The 23,876-nt window shown below is 42.2% G+C and overlaps 2 protein-coding genes across 3 annotated transcripts; both read right to left on the reverse strand.

The window, feature by feature from the left end:
• Positions 1-460: 460 nt before the first annotated feature.
• On the reverse strand, positions 461-4,861 carry cd4-2.2 (CD4-2 molecule, tandem duplicate 2). Its single transcript, XM_028581027.1, has 9 exons — positions 4,614-4,861; positions 3,574-3,615; positions 3,164-3,325; positions 2,911-3,045; positions 1,943-2,176; positions 1,780-1,834; positions 1,495-1,651; positions 1,231-1,298; positions 461-1,024 (listed from the first exon to the last, which is right to left on the reverse strand). Exons 2-9 carry the CDS (start codon positions 3,599-3,601, stop codon positions 940-942), a joined length of 924 nt encoding a protein of 307 aa, XP_028436828.1. The 5' UTR covers positions 3,602-3,615; positions 4,614-4,861; the 3' UTR covers positions 461-939.
• Positions 4,862-5,024: 163 nt separating this feature from the next.
• usp5 (ubiquitin specific peptidase 5 (isopeptidase T)) lies at positions 5,025-23,759 on the reverse strand. Of its 2 annotated transcripts, none has more exons than XM_028580932.1 (20): positions 23,398-23,759; positions 22,705-22,833; positions 22,482-22,548; positions 22,252-22,379; positions 21,647-21,792; positions 21,141-21,325; positions 20,401-20,495; positions 19,562-19,755; positions 19,228-19,299; positions 18,262-18,349; positions 17,977-18,102; positions 17,745-17,898; positions 15,887-16,049; positions 15,711-15,799; positions 13,540-13,725; positions 12,979-13,122; positions 12,736-12,878; positions 6,935-7,085; positions 6,654-6,738; positions 5,025-5,982 (listed from the first exon to the last, which is right to left on the reverse strand). In XM_028580932.1, the coding sequence occupies exons 1-20, from the start codon at positions 23,503-23,505 to the stop codon at positions 5,889-5,891; spliced, it is 2,547 nt and encodes an 848-aa protein (XP_028436733.1). In that variant the 5' UTR covers positions 23,506-23,759; the 3' UTR covers positions 5,025-5,888. The 2 variants fall into 2 exon arrangements, with proteins under 2 accessions (XP_028436733.1, XP_028436734.1); XM_028580933.1 differs by having other exon boundaries at positions 5,700-5,982; positions 13,597-13,725; positions 23,398-23,505.
• Positions 23,760-23,876: the final 117 nt, after the last annotated feature.

Below are 23,876 nucleotides of genomic sequence, written 5' to 3' on the forward strand. Positions count from 1 at the left end.
CAAATATGTTTTGACTCTTAAATACATACAAATATGTATGTATGTATGTATGTCTTGTGTTACTGTTTGAAACAGGTGTTCACTGTGTGTTTCATTACATGAAGTGCTGCACTGGTGTCAACACCTGCATGCCAACAACTGTGCACCAGTTGTGGGGAATTCAGAGCTTCTAGACAAATGTAGACACAGTTTAAAGCATTTTAAAGAATATAAGAGAGTAAAGATAGTGTTTGATATTATTTTGAACAAGATTAAAGTTAGAATCCTTGTTATTTAAAACCCATTTTAGGCTTAGGGTTGGCATAGTTTCCTGAAATAGCTATTAAATGTATATACCATCAGTAATTAGCCCTCTATAAAGAAAAACAATACATATTTAGCTTTTTGTGATTTTATCTCACTGATGGAAGCCTCCCCTGTCTGTAAAATGAGGATAGAAATAATGTAGCAAATTTCGCAGTTGGGTATCCTTATAGTTTATCGGGAAAAAAAGACAAAACTTCAATACAGTACTATCGTCTTTTTATGCACAGCCTACAGAAATAAAGACAACGTCTACATAGACATCTGTCAAATACACAGAAACACAAGAAAGAAAACATCAAAATCAGCTGGATGAAATGTACAATGGAAAGCACATTAGAGGTTGACAATACAGTATTCAAGGATATTCTTAACATGTTAATATGCTGCATAAATGTCAAAAAAGTACAGACTGTTGCTGTTTTCTCTTGCAGTGGAGGAGCCTATTTGCATTCAGTACACTGGTTATATTTGGTGGAAATTTCATCTCAAGCATTCAAAAGCCCATTTACATTCATTCCATATTCACACTGGGGTTCTCTTTAACTCGCTCTTTATCTTGATCTATTCCTCTTTCCCTTCCTCTCTCTTCTTTTTTTTCTGTCTATTTTTCCTTTCTTGGATCAGTCTTTCATCTCACGCCATTAGCAGGGGTTGCAAAGGGAGGGCTGATGGCTTCGCTTTCCTGCGTCCTTGCTGCGGTTTTGCTGCAGCTGCTGGGCTGCGATAAAGAGAGGAAAGAGGAGAAGTTTTCACACTAATTACAACACAATAATGAAGCACTTGGTAAAAGGCGCAGTGAAAATGAAGGTCAAACTGTCATTAATATAAAGTGAACAGGGTCTATTAGAAAGCATTTGAAAAGTGACCAGAGAGGGGATAAAGTTTAGTTTTTTTACGAGATAGAAATAAGTAAAGAACATTTACCGGTCACACTGGCAGTATGTCTTGGGTTTTAGTGGCTGTCGGCCATTCTTCTTATTTAGAAATTTTCTCTGCAGCAGAAAGAAATAACAAAATATATACACAGGCAAATATATATATATATATATATATATATATATATGTGTGTGTGTATATATATATATATATATATATATATATATTTGCCTTAGTAACCCATCCTCCTTATCCCACTGACTATTTACAAGTGAGTGTATGAAGATTTTGTGGCTGGTTGTCTTGACTTACCTTCCTTCTTTTGATCCTCTTGTACAAGACAATGACAAAGACCATCAGGAGAACCATGACCAGGCCGCCTACTCCAATTGCAACCCACACCCACCAGCTGAGCCCCAGCAGCACAGCATCAGTGGCTGGAGGTTGAGCAATGCCTGGTTGAGCAATGAAGACAGACCATGGCAGAAAGGGAGGAATCAATGACACATCCAGTGAAGAATCACTTTCGTTAATATATCATAGAGGATTCACCCAAACAAACACAAGCAGTATGCACAGTCGGGGCAGGTTGACTTACTGACGGCCTTTGAGCTTGGTGAAGGGGATGGTGCAGCTGTTACAGGAACAGCTCCTAAAAGCAAAAACACAGCACATCTTGCTTTTGCCAGTGGCCACACAGGTACCTTTATTGTGGTTTAAATCATATGCAAAGACAAACCAAAAAAAGCCAGTGTCCTACCTTGAACTTTGATTTCTAGGCTCTCACTGTATTTCTTCCCGTCATGGGAGAACGTACACTCCCAGTTCCCTGCATCAGAGCGGGCTACAGATTTGAGTTGAACAGTCTCTGACTCTGATCTTCCATCTGGCCTGTTCCACTGCACTGGAGAGTCCGGGGGGTTCAGACCTTTAACCCAACACTGGAGCGTAGCATCGGTGCCCAGCTGGAGCTCACTAGAAGGACTGACTGAGACTGACGCAGAGAGGGACAACAGACGGGAACGAGTATACAGTGAGAATCACAAAGAGAAAGTGGAGGCCATGCCGAACAAAGGACTATCCAGATCATTAGGAATGTGACACACCCTTATGACATAATAAGAAGAACTAAATGAAAATGTATTCCTTATTGTATCTCTCGTTGCTTATGGTCACAGCTTTACAGACTGGAACATCTAAATTTGAGGGATATTACATCAGGAAAGTAAAGGGGCACGTCACCAATTTTACACATGAAGGTCAGTTTATTCATTATAGGAACTGCTGTTCAACTTGTGAAAATAGTTAGTTAACTAGGGAGCTTTGTACTATACTACTACTACTACTACTACTAATAACAATAATAACAATATTAATAATACTAACTAATACTAACAATAATAATAATACTAATAATAATAATACTAACTAATACCCAACCTTTGTAAGATGTATAAGTGTGTGTGTGTGTTGATTAAAGGCCTAACATTTTTATTCTAAAGTCAATTTTTCAAAAGTTAATTTGAAGAATTTACATTAACATTAATTGTTTAGTACATTTGCCAAAACTATTCTTATAAATAAACTGTTTGAAGAGTCAGAAGAAACATTATTTAATTTTCTTTTAGGATTCAAAATGCCTAACTGTAACAATGAGGTAAACCCTACTCACTCTCTATTATGCTAGGAATTATTTGCAAATATATTTTTCTAGGGTCTTCTGCTCACCTGAGACCACAAGAAGTGTGTGTTCTTTACTTCTCCCATCTGCCATGCAAAAATATTTTCCAACATCTTCTTCCGTCACTCCAGAGACCACCAGACTGGTACCCCTTAACACTGACCTTTTATTAAATTTAGTACCTAAAGCAGAAAATACATGTTAATTTGCAAAGGTGTTAAGATATATATCATATACAACATATACAATATGTTGTGCTGTAGGTAATATCAACTTTACAAAAGTAAAGTCTGTTTGTACCCCTGTGAGTGACGCCTGACCTCCCATCAACACTAATAACCTGGTCATTTCCATAATTCCACACCAGGCCTCGATTGTTTGTGTCGAGCCCACACTTGAAGGTGGCACTCTGCCCTGGTTTTGTGAGGATCACGTCGCCTGCAGCAGAGAGTGCACCCAGCACTGAAGAGAGAGGATCACATTCATGAAGCACATTAATATATTCTTGTTACATTGCCTTGGAGACACATATAGTTAATTTTAAGTTAAAGGGCAATTTATCAGGTTGAATTTAGGCAATAAAATACAAATGCAGCCACTTCCCAGGTAGATTAAGAGTATTGTGAACATAAAAGGACATATTTGCATCTATGTTACTGGCTACTCATTGCAACGACTTTATGTAGGCTAATAGAAGTATTTTCACTCACCTAACCCAAACCACCCGATTGTCTTCATTTTGAATGTTGGATCTAAGGGGTAAAATTACACAAATTTCATTTCAGTCGAGACAAAAGTAGAAAGAAAGAAAAACAAATTGAATGCAGTTGTTCACAGTGTGAAAGCAAACATTTCCAGGTTAGAAATACCACACAGCTTCTGTTTGAGATGAACATTTTACAAAAACCTGTGTGATCCCTAACCACGAGCTAGCGCTCTACTTCCTGCCTCTTTCTATCACTGGTATTAAACATTTAAAACTTGCTTCGTAGACTTGCATAAAAACTGAAACAAATGTCACTTGGAAAATTCCAGCATATGTTTTGGCTCTTTTGCATTTAATTAACACGCTCAATAATGCATGTGAAGTTCCTTTGTTGCAGATATATATATCTCATAGTACATCAGAAATAAGAAGTTTTTGTTGTACACTTTTCCTACTAATATGGCAACTATATGAAACAAAAAATCTCATAAAATCACTGGGTTCTTTTATACATTTTATGTTTTTGAACATTTTAAGAATTAAATTCAGCAAGCTAAAATAATTATTTAAACAATTTCTCATTTTAAAGCCACAAATCATATCTTTGTATTTAAGTTTTTGGATAGCCAGAAGAATTACATATCAAAATGAATACTTTGGAAAACTTTTAAAATGAATCTAGCAAGTCTAATTTGACATTATCAATATATTTCACCCCACTAACTAAACAAGAGTTACAAATAAAGATCATAAAGAATCTTTCATCCTTAAAATTAGATTGAGGTTGATATATCCACTACAGGCTTAGAGACTTGGTTATGCACATTTATCTTTCTCCTTCCTTAAGCTTCTAAAGATTAATTACAGAGAAATGAGGACTGACAATGGCAAACTATTAAGTGTTCAATGTACATATTTATTATTAAATTGGTTCATCCGCCATTACAGAAGAAAAGAAAAAAAGGACTCAGAATGGTCACATTAAATCCAATAATTGCATTTACAATATAAAACTTGATTTTATGATCTAATTTGAAATCTTACCTTAAATTTTGAAAAAGTTATTGAAGGTCAAAATCTTTCCTCATCCTCTTTGTGCTTCACCGCATCGAAAACAAGAGCACAAGGATGCAAACCTGTCGAATGCGGAAGACATCTGAAAAGAAACGTGTACAAAGTTGTAGGCCGGTGCAAACCCCGGTTGTTTGTGGGTTTGCTCTTCATGCCTGCGCTTTCTCGCAAACTAGGAGGCCTGGGATTCTGTACGCAGTGAAAAACAGACATTACTTATATTGAATACTGTATTTTCCCAGACAATTTGTAGGATTTTGAAAACTCAGCACTAATTTTTAATCATGAGGTCGACATCATAAGATGGAAAACCACAAAGAGAAGTGAAAATAAGTTGACTAACGGTAAAAAAAACTTGACTCGTTGAAAAAGAAAAAGGCAGACTCACAGAAAGACAATTCTTTATTTGTCACAGCAGAAGTAACAAGGATTTGTTTGCAAAACAAAAACAAAATAAAACAAATCCCCCAGTTATCACCCTCGCCAAACTTCACAGAGAAAATACAAGTTCATTTGGTGTTTAGACTTTTTTTTTTTATTTCCTTTTTGTCACACACATTTGAGCAGTTATATATTTGTTTGTTTCACTGACATTTCCGCTCTTCATGGATGTTCATCCGTTGTTTTTTTTACTTCCTCACTGAAACTGGTGGAGGAGGAGTTGGGGCCCGTCTGAACGGGTGACACCAAATTGCAACCATCCAATAAAAGAAGGGGGGGGGGCTGGAAGCAACATATTTTGATGGGAAGGGGCAGTGACTACTGATGGCAGCGGAAATCAATAGTCAGGACATGGATGAGGGTGATAGTTACACGAAGAGCGAATGGACATAGGAACCCTCAAATGTTCGGGGCTGGTTTCATTGAAGCAGGTTTTCTGAATTATCTGGATCCATTTGCTAGTAAAATTTATAAAACATGGAACAGGTGTCTTAAACATATTTCATATGGTTTTACTCAGCATAGTTGTCCAGGTAACTAACTGAATCTGATTCTCTGAACAGGCCCATGGTTTGGAATCAACAAACCAAAAGGAAAAATCTCCTTACACCTTATCTGTACATCTGCACCAATTTATTCAACTGTGTATATATGCAATCAGATAGATTTATTTACACTTTTATCAGCTGTGAAGCATGCCAGGGCATTTGTAAGAGCTTGGTGGGGTGCGACTATGAATGCTGTCCTGTGTGTTTGGGTTAGCGTCCACATTACTCTGCCTTCACCCGGAGTGTAACGCTCCCTTGTCTATTCAGCCACTCTCCTGTAGAAGTAGAGGTATCCCAGGTCTTTGGGAGGTTTCTCTGAAGCACACACCTTCTGGTCGTTGAAGATGACCCACCTGTTAAACAGAGAGATCACTCAGTTCACAGAGTGCTAATTGATAACATACAGGTTATGGATTTGATTATGTATACACAAAAGAGCGTTGTTGTTTTTTCAATCAGCATCAATGGGTCTTATTTTGAAATAAACTATCCCCCACTTCTGTAAAGTGACACCTGCTTTTCCCAAATGACCAAAAACATCATAGAACACATAATGGTAATTTTTTTTTAGCAATCTTAGGTCATTTATTTGTTCAAAGAAGCATCCACCAGCTCAGAAGGGATCATTACTATTATCAAAATTAAAAAACAAATCTGGCATTTTAAATAGTGGATATAAACCATTTAAACCTCAGTTTGTTGACAGGTTAATACTTTGCACTATGTTTATATAAGCGGCTATTATTGTTCAGACAGGACCTGGAGTATGGTGCCCCCTGCTGAGGCAGCGTAGAACTAGCTACTACATTACATTAGAATCTGTTTTTTTTAAAAGACATTTAATGAATAAATAAACTAGGCCTTTTGTTTCTTTCAGAACATGGGATGTGCATGAAAAGAATTTTCTGTAAGGATCTAAGACTTACAATAATATTTTTTAACAGTTCTGACTTTTAAATGGCGAAGTATCCCTGGAAGCCAGAAACAAGCTCAAAAAAAAAAAAAAAAAAAAAAAAACACTTACTGCTGATCCTTCTTGATGTGACAGACGTAGTGGCCGCACATTGTGCTCGTCCCCATATGACTGATGAACGCAAACAGCTCATACTCTGGATAAAGGAAATTAACCATGAGTATAATATAGGATATACATTATAAAATATATAATCAAATTATGATTGCTAAAAGAACAAATTATTTGCAATGTTGCTGCGGTCTACAATTCATGTTTGTGAACACATCGTTGAACTAATCTGATGATCATTTTTGAATGCCTCCTCTCTCATCCTACTCCTTGGGACTCACTGCCTGGTCCATCTCTGACACGAGGTCCAGGCGGAGGATCCCTGCCACCCTCGCTCTCTGCGGCTGAGCGACCGCCTTCAGACACATCCATGGACTCCAGGTCATCCAGGTGGGAGAAGATCCAGTCCACTGCCCGGTCTAGGACATTACTCTGTGAAACCATCACCAGAAAAAGGAGACATTATTAGAGAAATGGAGACAAAGAGTTTGTTTTGATATTACGAATTATGAAGTACAACATTTTACAAGTTAGAGGGCCAGAAGACAGCTGATGCAATTTCTTCACAGGCTGGCAAAATACTTTTTTATATGTTTGATAATAATAACTGTGTTAATACTGTAACTGTAATAATATAACAGAAAGACCAGAGCTATGCTGCTAAAGTGTTTTCACTGCCTCAACATGCGACTGGTACTGTGGCTAATGATGGGTACCTAAACCCAAACTGGTACCTGCAGCTCTTAGTCCAACTAGTTCACTTGTGCAAAAGTGTCCCACCATATCTTTTCTTTCTTTTTTATGTAATTTTTGAGCTGCACCTATTTTAACTAGTGCTGTCAGTTAAACGCGTTATTAACGGCGTTAACGCAAACCCATTTTAACGGCGACAATTTTTTTATCGCGCGATTAACGCATAGACAGTTAAAGAAGGATTAATGTTCTTTCGGATCTAGCTAGGAAGCAAAGGACGCCAAGAACTGCCCTACGGGGGTCGTTAGGATAGCCGATTGGTCAGGGGATAGGACCTGAACAAAAGGGGTTACGTTACCTTGGACGCCTGGCCAATAGTAGTGATTGAAGGGCGGGTCTTGGCGTGGCCATAGCAGACCGGAAACAAAACAGACACACGCTGCAGCCGCAGCACTGTCAGTACCTATGGTCAGTACACGATCCGTTCCACCTGCACAATCCGTTCTGCGCATGATGTTCAAGCATGCGCAGATGATAATACTGTTTTACGACCTGCCTGATCTGTTCCACGCTAGCCTCCACCAAAGCTAACGTTAGTTTAGCAAACAGCTAATTCGGCTAAACGCTGGCCGACAAATAAAGCATGCGCAGAACGGATCGTGCAGGCAGAACGGACAGCTAGATTCAGTCTAAAATAACGTTAAGTCAAACATAATGGGAAAAGCAGGCTACAGCAAAATTAAGACTTTACAGTAACAATAAAGACAAGTATTGAGTGATTGTATTTTAAATGAGCACAAGTAAAGCAGAACTGATGTAACAGCTGTTATATATGTTAACGTTTGTTTTGAAGTTTTATTTTGAGGGTCTTTTAAAAGTTTGCATGATGTCTCAGCTAGCGGTTAGCCAAATTAGCTGTTAGCTAAAGTAACGTTAGCTTCCCAGTGGAGGCTAACGGCAGACCGCTATAATCACCTAGCGGTCCGCCCGATTTAGCTGTTAGCTAAACTAACGTGAATTAGCTATTAGCTAAACTAACGTTAGTTTCCCGGTGGAGGCTAGTGTGGGAACAGATCGGGTAGTGTCGTAAATCATCGTACCACAGCGCATGCGCAGAACGGATTGTGCAGTTGGAACGGATCGGGTACTGACAAGCGCACACACTTGTTTGGGCTATAGCTTGCGAGCCGTGTAGCTAGCTAGTAGGCTCGTCACGGTGAGTAGCTTCGGAGCGAGTAGTGACTCTACAGTCAGGGAGAGAAACAAAGTGTCTCCCCTGTTCTTTCTGACCACGGTGGGAAACCTGCAGCTGGGAAAGTTAACCCTCTCCTTGATTTTACATTGGTTATGGAGAAGGAGAACCAGGAAATGAGTCGGGGAAACCATAGGCCAGCCACGCTTGCCTCAGCAATGGAAAATGGAGGTAACACAGGGCTCCAGACTGCGACCAAATGGTTTGCAGTTTTGTTGAAGTCACAGCGATGCAGATAAAGTGGTTTTAAGTGTGGTTACAGTTTTTCATAACTTCAAGCAGACAGCGTTTGCTACGATATAATATTTATGGCGAGCCGAAAGCGGTCACGGTGCTGTTGATGTTACACTTCCTCGGAGATGAGCAGCCAGGCACAGTGGTTTCTGACCCTGGGGACTGACTGACAGGCTGAGGTTGTAAGGCAAGGCAACTTTACTTCTACAGCAACTTTCAGAAACAAGGCAATTCAAAGCGCTTTACATGAAACATTAATGAAAATAAAACAGGCTAAAAAAATTATATTATATAATTTTTTTTTGAGTACGTATATGCCAATGTTGTTTTCAATAAAAAAAAAAATACATTTGCACAAAGCAAGCCGATCAACCTTTCCATGTTGATAAGAGCATTAAAATGAAAAAATATAATGGGACAAAAAGAAATCAAGGGACATTTAGAATAGATAAAAATGTGAGATTAATTGCGATGGCAGTGAAGGTCAGGGGCCTCGACGGACCAGACCCGGGCGGCAGACGCTGGCTCTGGGGACGTGGAACATCACCTCTCTGTGGGGGAAGGAGCCGGAACTGGTGCGGGAGGTGGAGCGCTACCGGTTAGATCTGGTGGGGCTTACCTCTACGCACAGTCTCGGTTCTGGAACCGTACTCCTGGATAGGGGTTGGACTCTTTTCTTCTCCGGAGTTGCCCAGGGTGTGAGGCGCCGGGCAGGTGTGGGGATACTCACAAGCCCCCGGCTGAGCGCCGCTGTGTTGGAGTTTACCCGGTGGACGAGAGGGTCGCCTCCCCCACGCCTGCGGGTTGTGGGGGAAAACTCTGACTGTTGTTTGTGCATATGCACCAAACAGGAGTTCGGAGTATTCGGCCTTCTTGGAGACCTTGAGTGGAGTCCTGCATGGGGCGCCAGTGGGGGACTCCATTGTTCTGCTGGGGGACTTCAACGCACACGTGGGCAATGATGGAGACACCTGGAGGCGTGATTGGGAGGAACGGCCTCCCTGATCTAAACCAGAGTGGTTGTTTGTTGTTGGACTTCTGTGCTAGTCATGGATTGTCTATAACAAACACCATGTTCGAACATAGGGATGCTCATAAGTGTACTTAGTACCAGAGCACCCTAGGCCGAAGGTCAATGATCGATTTCATAATCGTTTCATCTGATCTGAGGCTGTATGTTTTGGACACTCGGGTGAAGAGAGGGGCAGAGCTGTCAACCGATCACCATCTGGTGGTAAGTTGGGTCAGGGGTGGGGAAGACTCTGGACAGACCTGGTAAGCCCAAACGTGTAGTGCGGGTAAATTGGGAACGTCTGGAGGAGGCCCCTGTCCGACAGACTTTCAACTCACACCTCCGGCGGAGCTTTTCGTGCATCCCTGTGGAGGCTGGGGGCATTGAACCCGAGTGGACAATGTTCAAAGTTTCCATTGCTGAAGCTGCGGCGAGGAGCTGTGGTCTTAGGGTCTTAGGTGCCTCAAGGGGCGGTAACCCACGAACACTGTGGTGGACACCGGTGGTCAGGGAAGCAGTCGACTGAAGAAGGAGTCTTTCCGGGATATGTTATCCCGGAGGACTCCGGAGGCAGTTGCAGGGTACCGAAGGGCCCGAAGGGCTGCAGCCTCTGCCGTGAAAGAGGCAAAGCAGCGGGTGTGGGAGAAGTTTGGAGAAGACATGGAGAAGGACTTTTGGTCGGCACCAAAGTGCTTCTGGAAAACTGTTCGCCACCTCAGGAGGGGGGGAAGGGGAACCATCCAAGCTGTGTACAGTAAGGATGGGACACTGTTGACCTCAACTGAGAAGGTAATAGGGCGGTGGAAGGAGCACTTTGAGGAACTCCTGAATCCGACTAATACGCCCTCTATGTTAGAGGCAGAGCTGGAGGATAACGGGGGATTGTCGTCGATTTCCCAGGCGGAAGTCACTTATGTAGTCAAACAACTCCACAGTGGCAAAGCCCCGGGGATTGATGAGATCCGTCCAGAAATGCTCAAGGCTCTGGGTGTGGAGGGGCTGTCCTGGTTGACACGCCTCTTCAACATTGCATGGAAGTCTGGGACGGTGCCAAAGGAGTGGCAGACTGGGGTGGTGGTTCCCCTTTTTCAAAAAGGGGGACCAGAGGGTGTGTGCCAATTACAGGGTTATCACACTTCTCAGCCTCCCTGGTAAAGTCTACTCCAAGGTGCTGTAAAGGAGGGTTCGGCCGATAGTCGAACCTCGGGTTGAGGAGGAACAATGCGGATTCCGTCCTGGTCGTGGAACAACGGACCAGCTCTTCACTCTCGCAAGGATCCTGGAGGGAGCCTGGGAGTATGCCCAACCGGGTGAGGGGGTCTCTACTCAGGGCCATCCAATCTCTGTACAACCAAAGTGAGAGCTGTGTCCGGGTTCTCGGCAGTAAGTTGGACTCGTTTCAGGTGAGGGTTGGCCTCCGCCAGGGCTGCGCTTTGTCACCAATCCTGTTTGTAATATTTATGGACAGGATATCGAGGCGTAGTCGGGGTGGGGAGGGGTTGCAGTTCGGTGGGCTGGGGATCTCATCGCTGCTCTTTGCAGATGATGTGGTCCTGATGGCATCATCGGCCTGTGACCTTCAGCACTCACTGGATCGGTTCGCAACCGAGTGTGAAGCGGTTGGGATGAGGATCAGCACCTCTAAATCGGAGGCCATGGTTCTCAGCAGGAAACCGATGGAGTGCCTTCTCCAGGTAGGGAATGAGTCCTTACCCCAAGTGAAGGAGTTCAAGTACCTTGGGGTTTTGTTCGCGAGTGAGGGGACAATGGAGCGGGAGATTGGTCGGAGAATCGGCGCAGCGGGTGCGGTATTACATTCAATCTATCACACCGTTGTGACGAAAAGAGAGCTGAGCCAGAAGGCAAAGCTCTCGATCTACCGGTCAGTTTTCGTTCCTACCCTCACCTATGGTCATGAAGGCTGGGTCATGACTGAAAGAACGAGATCCAGGGTACAAGCGGCCGAAATGGGTTTCCTCAGGAGGGTGGCTGGCGTCTCCCTTAGAGATAGGGTGAGAAGCTCAGTCATCCGTGAGGAGCTCGGAGTAGAGCCACTGCTCCTTTGCGTCGAAAGGAGCCAGTTGAGGTGGTTCGGGCATCTGGTAAGGATGCCCCCTGGGCGCCTCCCTAGGGAGGTGTTCCAGGCACGTCCAGCTGGGAGGAGGCCTCGGGGAAGACTCAGGACTAGGTGGAGGGATTATATCTCCAACCTGGCCTGGGAACGCCGGGATCCCCAGTCGGAGCTGGTTAATGTTGCTCGGGAAAGGGAAGTTTGGGGTCCCCTGCTGGAGCTGCTCCCCCCGCGACCCGACACCGGATAAGCGGACGAAGATGGATGGATGGATAATTGCGATTAATCGTGAGTTAGCTATGACATTAATTAATTAATTAATTAAATATTTTAATCATTTGACAGCACTAATTTTAACCCTCCAACGCTGCCAAAATATGGCCATTTGCAAATTTGTGTTAGCTACAGGGTGCTTTTGTGTGTTATGTCTGCTACTCCCATTCAACAGCAGTGCTTGGCTATGACATACTGTACTCAGTTTTTTTTTTTATAATTTCTGGCTGTTTTATTTGGACATATAGGCAAAACTGTGGTGGCTAATGTAAATTATGTTTGGCACAACCCCATACAGTAAATACAGCCTAAGACATATCTCTTACCAGTGCTTCTGAGACAGCAACTTTAAGTTAAATCGTACTACTTATTTTGTTAAGGTATTAAGGCCAACAACTAGTTAGTCTCTCACACAATGAAGAAACTTGCCGACAATACTGTCTGAATAAAAGCAGCTGTGCTTGTATTGGCATAGATCTACTTTTAGACTAGTGGCATATAACATTAAGTCAAATCTCCATCTCTAACAAAGGAGTTTGATTCTAACCGTGGCTCGAAGTGCTTTGGTTGCCTGGTCTCGGCTGAAGCCCATGGAGACGATGGTTGCCAGGTGCTCCTCAGAGAGGCTCTCTGTGGGTGTGGTCCCGGGGCCGGAGCTGCAGCCTGGTAACACCAGGGGGGACCCAAAGTCTGCAGCCAATCAGAAAGAGGAGAACATAAGTGAGAGTGAGAGGAGCGATCAGACTGATTGATGACTTGCTTTCAGGTAAATCCCCACTGCTCTGCACACCTGGGTCATCCATATGGCCCATGATCCAATTCATGGCAGCATCGATTCCAGTGTTTCCAGTGTAGTACACCGCTTTCCGGCAGGCCTCCAGTGGGAATCCCATTTCACATAACTGGGACACAGTAGAGTCATCAAGTACTGGAGCTGAATGTGTTGAAAAGAAAAACTTGAAATTACTTAACAGGTACTTAGTGCATTTCACATTTTTTGTTTGTTTGCTGGTCTTCATTTTTTTTGTGTGGAAACACACAATTACAAAAAAGAAAAAAACATTTTGTGCCCTGAGCACTTTCTTAATATTAACATGTTTAAAAAAAAATTATGAAAATATATAGAAACATCAACTCATATACATGAAAAACAGAACAATTACAGTAACTATTACTTTAAATTGAAATGTAACGCAAATCACTTCACATAATGCAAAAGTAAACAAATAAGGCAACAGAAGGAGGCACGAAAACAGAAAGGCAGAAAAGAAGTAAAGGAGGAAACAAGGCTTGACAAATAAGAGCATCACAGAGGAAGAAGGAAAAGAGCAGAAAAGACAGACAGACTAACACAGTAGTGGGGAGTAGAGAGAGTCGTCCTCCTCGTTGCCATGGAAACCCAGGATACCTTTAACCTCCACATCTGGGGTCATGAGTGGAGGCGGGGCCACCTCTGGTAGAAGCTCTTCCCCTTGCTGCTGGCCGGTTGCACTTAGCGCGCTCAGGTCCAGAGTATCAGGAACGTCGATGCTCACATCTGCACAGAAGAAAATGATCAATCACCTATAATTCACTTTAGTCCAAATGTTTGTTTTCCTTACCTTATTTTAACAAACAATGTTTTACAACAAGGTGTCCTGAATGCGGCACTATATGGGGAAGTTAAGAAAAGTTCAACTTTGTGTAAAAGCTCTGGGTCCTCCTCCTTCGTGCTATTGGCTGGTGAAAATAGGGACCCGCGGCCTATCACGGTCATCACGGTATAGATCAGCTGAGGAGCTGCACTTGTAAGCTATTTTGTCAGGACTTAATCCATAGCTCTTGTATATATTGCTGCCAGGTTAATGCCAGAAACATAAGCCTTCTACTGTCAAACTTTGCTTAGTCAGTTAATTATCCTAAGTTAGTCTTTTTTTGTCTTTCAACAAACAACTTCTTGCCAGGAAGCTCTGTAGGGGAGAGCTTCTATGTTTGTTGCTTTCTTCTAGTGTTTTTGTTGAATAGTTTACTTAGTTATTATGGTTTTATTTCTACTTAGGGCTGGTTGGTTTGCTATTGCCAGGGCCAGTTAACAGTAACATAAAACATAAAAAAAAAGTGACTCTCCATATATAGTCTAACGTTACTGCCTTCTCCCCAGGACAAACTTGCAGAAGCAAAAACCTAGCACGCTTTTGGATTTCCCCAGAAACGGAAAAACAGAGTTGTTCTCTACTCCACAAAACTACATAAAAGCACTTAAAACAAAATGGAGTAAAAGATATTAGTCGCCATCAATGGCTTCCGAAATCTCTGCGATTTAACTTTAATGGGTGTTAACACATTGCTCAAGAAATCAATGTATTTGTTGTGTGCCAATGTAGTTGGAACAGGATGTAATCAGAGCCAGTCATGTAAATGTACAGTGTCATGACTAGGGTTGGGTACCGTTGGTACGATTTTTACGAGTTTTTTTCCCCAATTTAAAATAATTTAAAATTAACAATATATTAACGTTTTAAAGTACATAAATATATAATAAGTAAACCTAAGTCACCTAACACACAACTACAACAATTTAACAAATAAAAGTTACACTATTAACAAGTAACAACAAAATAAATGTTGAGTTGGTATGCCAACCAGCTTCAAACTAGTTCTTTTGCAGAAAAGTGACCATATTTGCTTTCTCTGGCAAGATAGGACACCTCTCCTGACTTATGGCATGTCCTGCACAGGAGAAAACTCTCAGATGTTGTCCAAAAGGTCTGTACACACCCAGGTATGAGTTTGAAAGGGCAGACAATTTGGGGAGGCTGTCCTGCCTCCCCCACCACCAGGCTACAGGCTCTTGTCCTGAACGATAGACTAGCAGAGCAAGTGTAATATGTTTAGCGTTCACGTGCAGTACATGGTTAATATGTTTTCACGTCCGTTTTGGTGAGCCCAGAAGGAAAATATGGCATTTTAAAAGTAGCATACATTTAGCTAACGGTAGACTACAGAGAAAGTGTGATATTTTTACGTCTGTTTCAGAGCGTGTACAAAAAGCAGTCTATGAGCAGGGATTGTAGAGTGCATGTCGCAGAATAGCACGGACACGCGCTTCACACAGTGAGCAGACACGTGCGCCACTCGGCTGTCCGGAGAGACAGAGGGAAAATATTTCAGTCGGAACCGAAATGAGGAACTGAAATTTGTGTCCTAATCCGGACCGAATACTACCGTTTGCGTAGTTACCCAACCCTAGTCATGACTAAATATACCGATAAGTTTTAGGATTATGAGAAAGAGATGGCAAAAGAGAGTAGTAATAGACACTGACCAGTCGATCAGGAACAAGTATTGTGCCTGGTCAGTATAAAAGATAACTGTATAAATGACAGTGAGTCTGTACAACATGAATTGCTGTTTGTGTATCAGAAGTTCCCTCAGACTATAATATGGGCTAATGTGTCCCAGTGAACAAATTACCAACCCCGGTAGGAATAAAGAAAAATAATGATCTTACCAACAGAATCATTTTATAATATCTTAGCTCACCCAGTTTCTTGGGCACCCAGTCAAGGCCAAAGGTGAACTTCTTAATCTGGATGACCAGGTGGTCGGGGAAAGAGGCAAAGCGGGTCGTTCTGACAAATGAGGCAAAAGATGATATTAATAAATATATTTAAGTTTTGTTTCATCACTTTAAGTATGAGTGGCTGTCTCTCTCATACTTGGTAGCAGTAGTCTTGGACTGCACAGCCGAGCTCCAGAAGTCTGCGAGGATCTCTGGTTCACTGAGGGCCGCCATGCAAGCTGTGAAGGGGATTTGTGCGCGCACCGTAGGGGCTGAGGAGTCCCCCTCCTCACGCCGGCGTTCTGCTTCCTGAAGCTCTTCTGTTAGATAAGATGTACATGGTTAAGAAACAACAACTGTAGCAAATGCATGTCTGTACATAAGAAATATCTTTTTATGAAATAAAAACGGAACGTTAACACGTTGTCTGACACGTACAGACCATCTTAAAGCAACACCCCACCAATTTTACACACAAGTGCAGTGCCTGTTCAAAACATATCCGTTTGGGATTGGAGCGTGGATCGGGCTGCATTTTTCTGTCCGAGCCCGGCCCGCGTCCGACAGAGCAGTAACCGAACCCGGCCCGAGCCAGACAGGCATTAAGACGTTTATGTACGTTAACACAGGCGCGCATCTACTTAATAAGCTTTTTTAAATTTAAAATGTTCAATACCTTATCGCGCTGATGTGACCGAGCCCGACCAGAACCCATCATTTCTAAATATCTGTCCGAACCCGGCCCGGCCAGACGGGTCCCAACGGGCTCGGTTAAGGTATCCATCCTCTATTTGGGATGGGCCGATTGCTTTGCCTCCTGTATTGCTTTCTCCAGAACCACTGTACTCTGAAATAACTTACAGAAGGCCCCCAAAGCACTCATTAACCCAACTGTAGGCCTATACTACTGACTTACTGTGTACTGGTACTTCAGAGGAAAACATACATTCACCTGACAGAGAACGTCACAGATTCTACTCACAAAATACCACAATTAAAATATGATGCATTAAACTATCCAGCATTATATTGGAGTTGAAAATCTCCACCTTGAAGTATATTGTGCTGAGTGATAATGCCTCTCTTTTTACTTGCACTGTGCAGTCAAAGGCGGTTTTATATGGCATGAGTAAAGCACCTCTTGAATGTGTGTTTTTTGTAATTTGTTTTTTATAAAACTCAACCTGTAACACATGTTGCAGGTTTACTCAGATGTGGTTCGGCTGCAGCTCATGTAGAGATTCAACATGTCCGCTTTGTTCATGCAACAGTCACACATCGTGGTAGTTTTAGGCAATGTGGCCCAGGTGGTAGAAGCAGGGAACCCGGCGAAGCAGCACGCAGAACGGCCGGAGAAATGTGCGCAGCAAAACAACAAGCTGAAGAGCACCAACCTGTAAACACACGTTGCAGCGCGACTTAATCAGTCGCGGCTCAGCTGCAGCTCATCTAGAGATTCAGCCAGCGTGTCCCCAATTTAATCATTTACATGTAGGGTGGACACCAATTAGTTTTTGGCAGATGATTAGTCTTTGGCAAGACACCTGTAGCCGGTGAACTGCAATCAATGAGCCTTGTAGGGATTCAGCAACTTTCCGCCCCCGCTGCTGTACTGCACATGTGTGGGGACACGCACCGATTTATAGTTTTTAAAGTACAGTAAGTAAATCACTTCAACTTCATAGATGCAATACTAAATCTTTGGAGTACCTTGATAAAAAGGTTTCTCTACGTATTCATTACTAAAAGGACATGTAACCTCCTCAAGACAACTGCCAGGGTCTTTTTTGTAATCAATTGGAATGTGTAATTCACAAATAGCCTTTACTGAGTTCAATTTGTTTTTCACACTTCCGAGCACTTTCTTGCTTCCTGGAGCATGTTGGTGACATAATCCTATGCCACACTATGGCCGCTGCATTGTGCCCTGCATCCCACGTTGAGCACAGCTCATACCCCTGATCATGTGTAGAATTGGAGATTAAATTGGACATTGTATGTCGTCAACCCTTCACCTGTGTTGGTAGCCTGGTCCATCGGCACAGGCAGCTGGACGATGTAATCCACCCGCTGCGTGTACTTGGCTTTCTGTGACTGCTGACACACAATCCTCTCCTCCACCAGGAACCTAAAGGCTTCAGATGGGTTGGACGCAGAGCGACAGTTTCTCTGTTGGTGAAAAGAAATAATAATATCAGAGAAAAGCTGGCGACGAAAAAGAGAAGCAGAGTGAGAGTGCTACATTACCTCCACCATGTTTATGAAGTGCAATAAAAACTCCTGAGCATCCTGTTGTCGATTGGTGGAGAACTCTGGGTGGCCCCGCCCAACAAGTGCTTTAAACATTCGTGGTGCTATACCGATTTGGTCTCCCTGCAAGGAAAGCATGAACAGTCAGATTAGTCAACGGTGAGGGCTTACATTAGATAGACGACATTCTCATTTATTTCTGAGAGTAAATCCCAGATGTGCCATGGATATCTGTTAAAGCTAAGACTTGTAAATCCATTGTGACTGATTGCTTCTTTCTACCCTGGGTTCAGACGCAGCATTTTCATCTCCATGGTCTGGTGCTGGTTTGGAATACTCTCCTGACAACAGACCGTAGCCGAGCTTGGCTCTGCAAGAATAAACAAACAAAGATGACATCACTGCACATCCAACAACAGTCTCACACAGGAGGGGGATTTGGATATAGGCCTAAATGTAGTTTTGGCTTTAAAATAACATGGTGGAATGTGTACTTTCTCATCTAAGGTGAGTATAAAAAAAAAATTGTACAGCAACAAAAGTATTGTGTGAACTAGGCCAGATTCACATCTGGCAGGTCTCAATTTCAAATAAAAAAAAAAGAAGGAAAAAAAAAAAAAAAAAAAGAGTGACAGCCAAAAGGTGTCAAGTTACTGTATAGGACATACGCATGAGCAATACCAGAGTAAGGATTCACTTTTGTTTCCACAATGTGAGGCTCTATCAGTTTAGATGATACAGAGTTGAAGCAAAACTCCTTTTTCCTGCAATGGCAAAGAGCTAATATTACACCAAGATTCCAAGTGTCAATATTTGTCTGTGTAAACTCTTAGAAAATCAATAGAAAATTTATATTCTGGAGGATAACCCACATTAAAAACAAAAATCAGATTTAAATACGGAGCTGCCTGGAAAATAATCTGTAATCGGCTTTGTGGCTGACAGCTGGCACACTACGAATATGTTTGTGTGTATTTATGTGGATGGTTTCTTTCATCTACTGTGACTCTGACATTTTCAAGACAAAAATGGAAAAAAAAGGAAAGGATGTGTGTTTGAATGCATGTGTGTGGAAATTGTGCTAAAGGAAAAGAGGTATGCAGAAGAGAGCACTTTGGAATTTGAAATATTTTATCAAACACGGCCCTTTGCTTTCCTGCCGTACCACTGAGCAGTGCTTTTGAGCATTTAATGGTAATAAATAAGCTGGCCATAGAAAATAAACAGACACTAGCAGAGGACACTCACACTTGGGTTTTGAAGTCCTGGGTGGGGTCGCTTGGGGCTTCATCAATGATCTTGTCGATGTTAGACACGTACCTGCAAGGCATGAATAAAAGGATATGATATATATTCTTTACATTCAGTATCTTACTTCATTATGCTGGACCGTGTGAAAAGTGTCAGTTTTTAAGAGGAATATTAAAGAAATGAGGAATAATTATTTCAACTTTACTACAATATTTTTATTGCAGTTAGCCCTAAGAATTAACATGGTCTTTTATCACAGGAAGTGACATCGTCAACATAACAACTAGGAGGAACAGGATGATGGGGGCTATGAGTAAAAGAGGGTACTGACTTGTTCTGGAAGTCTGGAACAGTGAAGAGCACTTGCATGACAGAGTTGAGGTAGCAGCTGTTGCCCAGATTCTTCATGCCAGTCAAACCGGAGCCAAACAGGGGCCGTAGGGTGGTCCCAGACTCCTGGATCACCTCCCACTCCCCCACACGCTGGTTCACAGCAATCTCCAGCTCTGTCATCGTCCGCTCGGTCTGAGAGCAGAGAAGTCAACGTGATAAGAGAATTAAGGATGCAGAGTACAAACTAATCACATCCTTAAATAAAGAAGTAGTAATGACAGCAGGCAGACAAGGAAGAAACTACAAAACCCATCATCACAGCACTAAGTGCTGCACTTTGTCTTCTGCTCCACTGTAGCACAATTCATCCGCCCCCTGTCTGTGCAACATAATTATGTGTGTGCAGCGACACATTACCAAGACAAGAAACAACATTGCAGTACACAGTGAGAGGCACAGGGATCTAGACATTGACAACTGTGTAGTCTGCACTCTGCATAAGTAGAGAAGCAGGTGACAAATAAATTAATGGCAGCAGAGAAATAGAGAAGAAACAGGTGTGAAGAAAATAGTCAGATATGAAAATGGGTATGCAATGAAAGTGTAATAATGCTATCATAATCCTTTAATAATATGTTATTATAAACATACACATAAGTATCGGACAACAATGTCCTGGTAAGAAAAAATAACCAAGAGGAGCCAGGCATACGAGTGCTTTTGGTTCTCTAGCACTGGACATACATTTGAGACCCATTAGTAATACCATGTAATCAATGGAACAGATTTGATATTTGCAATAGCTTCCACAAAAAACAGCAGAAACAATGAACTTACCTTCTCCATGGTCATCATGTTAATGCCAAAATGAGCTAGGTGCTCCGGTAACTTGGAATCCAGAACCATGTCATCCTCATCATATGAATACACATCTGGACATACAAAATATAGGTGGCAATTACAGGTCAATGAAAAACAAACTTGCACTGTGTCTTAATAGACATGGGTAGACAGTGTCTTGTTAGCAATAGTATTGAAGAGTAAGAACCACAGCAGCATCTAAACGGACCAAAGTGACCTTTGCAGGTACGTTTATGTGCTGTTTAATGTCCTGAGCAGAGCAGCTATTTAGCCTAGGCGATAAATCGATTTTATCGGTTAACTCGAATATGTAGTTAACGTCCATTTGTTAAAATGAAAATCGGTTTTCTCCTTAACATCCACAGACGCTCCCGTAGTTCCGAATGGGCTCGGGAATTATTTTTTTTTTAGGCCATATTGCCCAGCCCTAATTTAGCCTGCAAATTCATGTTAGCAATGCATTTTCCCTGGTGAATGTTTAATTAGTGGCGCATTCAACAAGCTCAGGAGAACATGTTCATGTATTTTTTTTAAAAGTTCTATAAGAAGGAGACTTTGGCATAAAAACTAATCTGGGTTGTTCAAACCCTGTGGCTCTTGTGTTGCGTAGCAGGCTGCTGTCATTAAATGACAATTTGATTGAATTTATGGAGACAAGACATTCAGTTTGACTTTAACATTATGACAACCAAGAAATCATCCCGTCATCGGTTTACCTGCTCCATCGGGAGTAATGGTACCAAGTTTGACAGCAATTGGGTATCCCGTCTCCTGGAAGTGGAGTAGGGCATGGTTGTTGCCCCCGGAGCCATCAAAATATCTGCGACCACACAGCAATTTTCCGTCCGTCAGGTTCATCCAAATATTCTCCTGGAGGTCACACACCTCACACCGCCAGCCACTAGGATGTAGAACAGTGAGTAAGTAAGACATATTTGACTCTTTCACTGCCCTTGATGATCTTGTAGGGTTTGAGTAATGAAACTAAACAGCAATCTCCATTCTAACTCGTATTATTGGGGACACAACAGCATTAATGGACCAATGCAATAATGGATAAGTGGATCCTAAATCCAAAAAGCATTATAGCCTGAACATTTTGCATTTGCCATTATATCATCAATGCAGAGAGAAATATAAGAAGCTTTGTTTATAAAGTTCTAATTTGGGAGGAACTGCACGGGGGGTTTATTCAAGGGACAGCTGTGACATAAAGTCTTACCTGGGAGGGATCTTGACTCCATTGTCAAGCTGTTTAAGGTCAGCGGCATGCCTTGACTCCTGTCTCACCTCTCCATCCCATTGTTGAACTTGTAAAGCATGAGACACTGAGTCGGCTGCCATGATACCCGTCATCGACAGGGACACCTTGAGGGACCGCAAATGAATCGACAGGAACAAATTAGACCCGATTAACAGCTCATGATGAAACTTCTCAATTACTTGATCACTGGAAGTAACAAATGTAGTATCCATATGTCCTTGTGTTTTATCCCTACTGTATGTGCATATTCCCCAATGTTCTACTATAGGAATATATGTACAATATATTGTATGACGACTAACTTGTCAAAGATCTGTAAAGACTGTCCATGTTTTCAGCAAACCTCTCAGCTATGTTCTTGTATTAATGAGAGCAATCACTAAGTCATTAATTATTTTTTTTTAACTGTTTTCTATATTATGACAATGTGATATATGGTACTTTAAAACTGTACCAGCGTCACTTCTAATATTGTAGGGTAGTGTATTGCCATTGTGAAAAACCCAACAGAATCTTAACAGAATGATAACATTTCTCTTGCCAGAAAACAAAAAATATCTCACCCGCTCTCTTACAACGTCAGGCATGGTAGCAAGGTCCTCTGATGTCACTTCCTGTCTGTCAGGTAAAATGACCACCTTTACATCCTCCTCATACTGTTCCTGCTCCACATCAAACCCTCCTTCAATCCCTTGACAGACCAGAAACAAGAGGGGAGGTAGACACAGGTCAGTCTCAAAAGGAAGACACCGGTTGTATCTGTGTTTGTGTAAATACTCTCTCATGCACTCACCTATAGCTAATCTGGTGGGCTTTTTCTTAGGTGGGTGTCCAGATCCAGAGTTACTGTCATCTTCCTTCTGTGGGAATAACAAATATACGAGTGTGTGTTGAGATCAGTTTACTTGACATGTTAAGAGATGGTGCAGAAAGTGTTAAATGTAATTTAATGTGTCCATGTGGAATTGACCATAGTCTTAAGGAAAATAAATCATAAAGCATTATAAAGTGTCCACCTTAGGCTTGCGAGACCGGGTGATGTGCAAGTAAGCCCTCTGTCCAGTCCGGGCATGGTACCTGTCCACATACTGACTCCCAAAGCCAAGAAAACTGTTCATGCACACATACAGACCTCCTTCACTTTCCTGTAAAGAAGACACATGTAATGTTAAATTTTACAACCTTATCTTTCTCCATTATGACACACCTCTGGGAAGTCAAATGCAATGTGGATGTCACATATAGTTACTGTACAATATTTTAGCAAACTAGCTCTCCATTCTACCTGCTAACGCTTGCAAATTAGTTTAACACGGGTTTAATGTTATCTAAGTCCACGAGAAATTTCACCTAAAGATTGAAAATAAAAAATGTGGGCTATGATACGTTAAAAAGCATGAACAGTCCTGCCACAGTGGCAAGCATAAAACGTTAGCTTGCTAGCTAGTTTGACAGCATACAGTTGCACTGGCATAGCTAGCTAACAAGCTTGTGCAGCTAAGTTTCCATTACAGTGCATTATTAGCTTAGCCTGACGCTAGCTTGCTAGTTAGTTGAAACAGGAAAATGTAGGAAGCCAGTGCGCTAAAGTAGGACAGCACTGAAAAAACATTACATTAAACAAAGAAGAAAGAGCTTGGAAGTGAATAAAAAATAAAACAACACCGTTTTTTGGCTAACGTTGTGATTTGTAAAAGGAGTTGGCTCACCGGCGAGGAAAATGACAAGGCGCATTCGTCTTTGTGGACACGGTCCCCGGGCTTCGGAACCCGAATCGTAGACAAAACCGACATCAAAACCTCACCAACCTCCGCCATGACTACCTAGCTAGTTCCTCCTTTCAGTGGGACACTTGCTCCTCTTACTTTGGACCCCCAGCCCTATGATTCCCTGGATCGGAAGAGTGCCCGTTGTCTAGCCCGTCTAGTGCTGTCTGTGTTTGGCTGAATGAATCATGAGACGCTGCCTTGTGTTGAGGGAAGGCCGAACAATCTCAGTTGCTCGCACGCCGAGTGGCTGCGGCTTGTTACCGTAATATGTAGAATACAGACAGCCGTTGTGGTTTTGTAAAGCATTATAAGTCCTTTAGATCAGTTTAACCTCTTTTATTTGTATATTTACGGTAACGTCCGTTGAACTCAAACGAACCAACGGCTTCCTCTCGTGGCTACGTTGACGTACTGCAACG

The sequence above is a fragment of the Perca flavescens genome, chromosome 6 (genome assembly GCF_004354835.1).
Source record: "Perca flavescens isolate YP-PL-M2 chromosome 6, PFLA_1.0, whole genome shotgun sequence".
Taxonomy (NCBI): domain Eukaryota; kingdom Metazoa; phylum Chordata; class Actinopteri; order Perciformes; family Percidae; genus Perca; species Perca flavescens.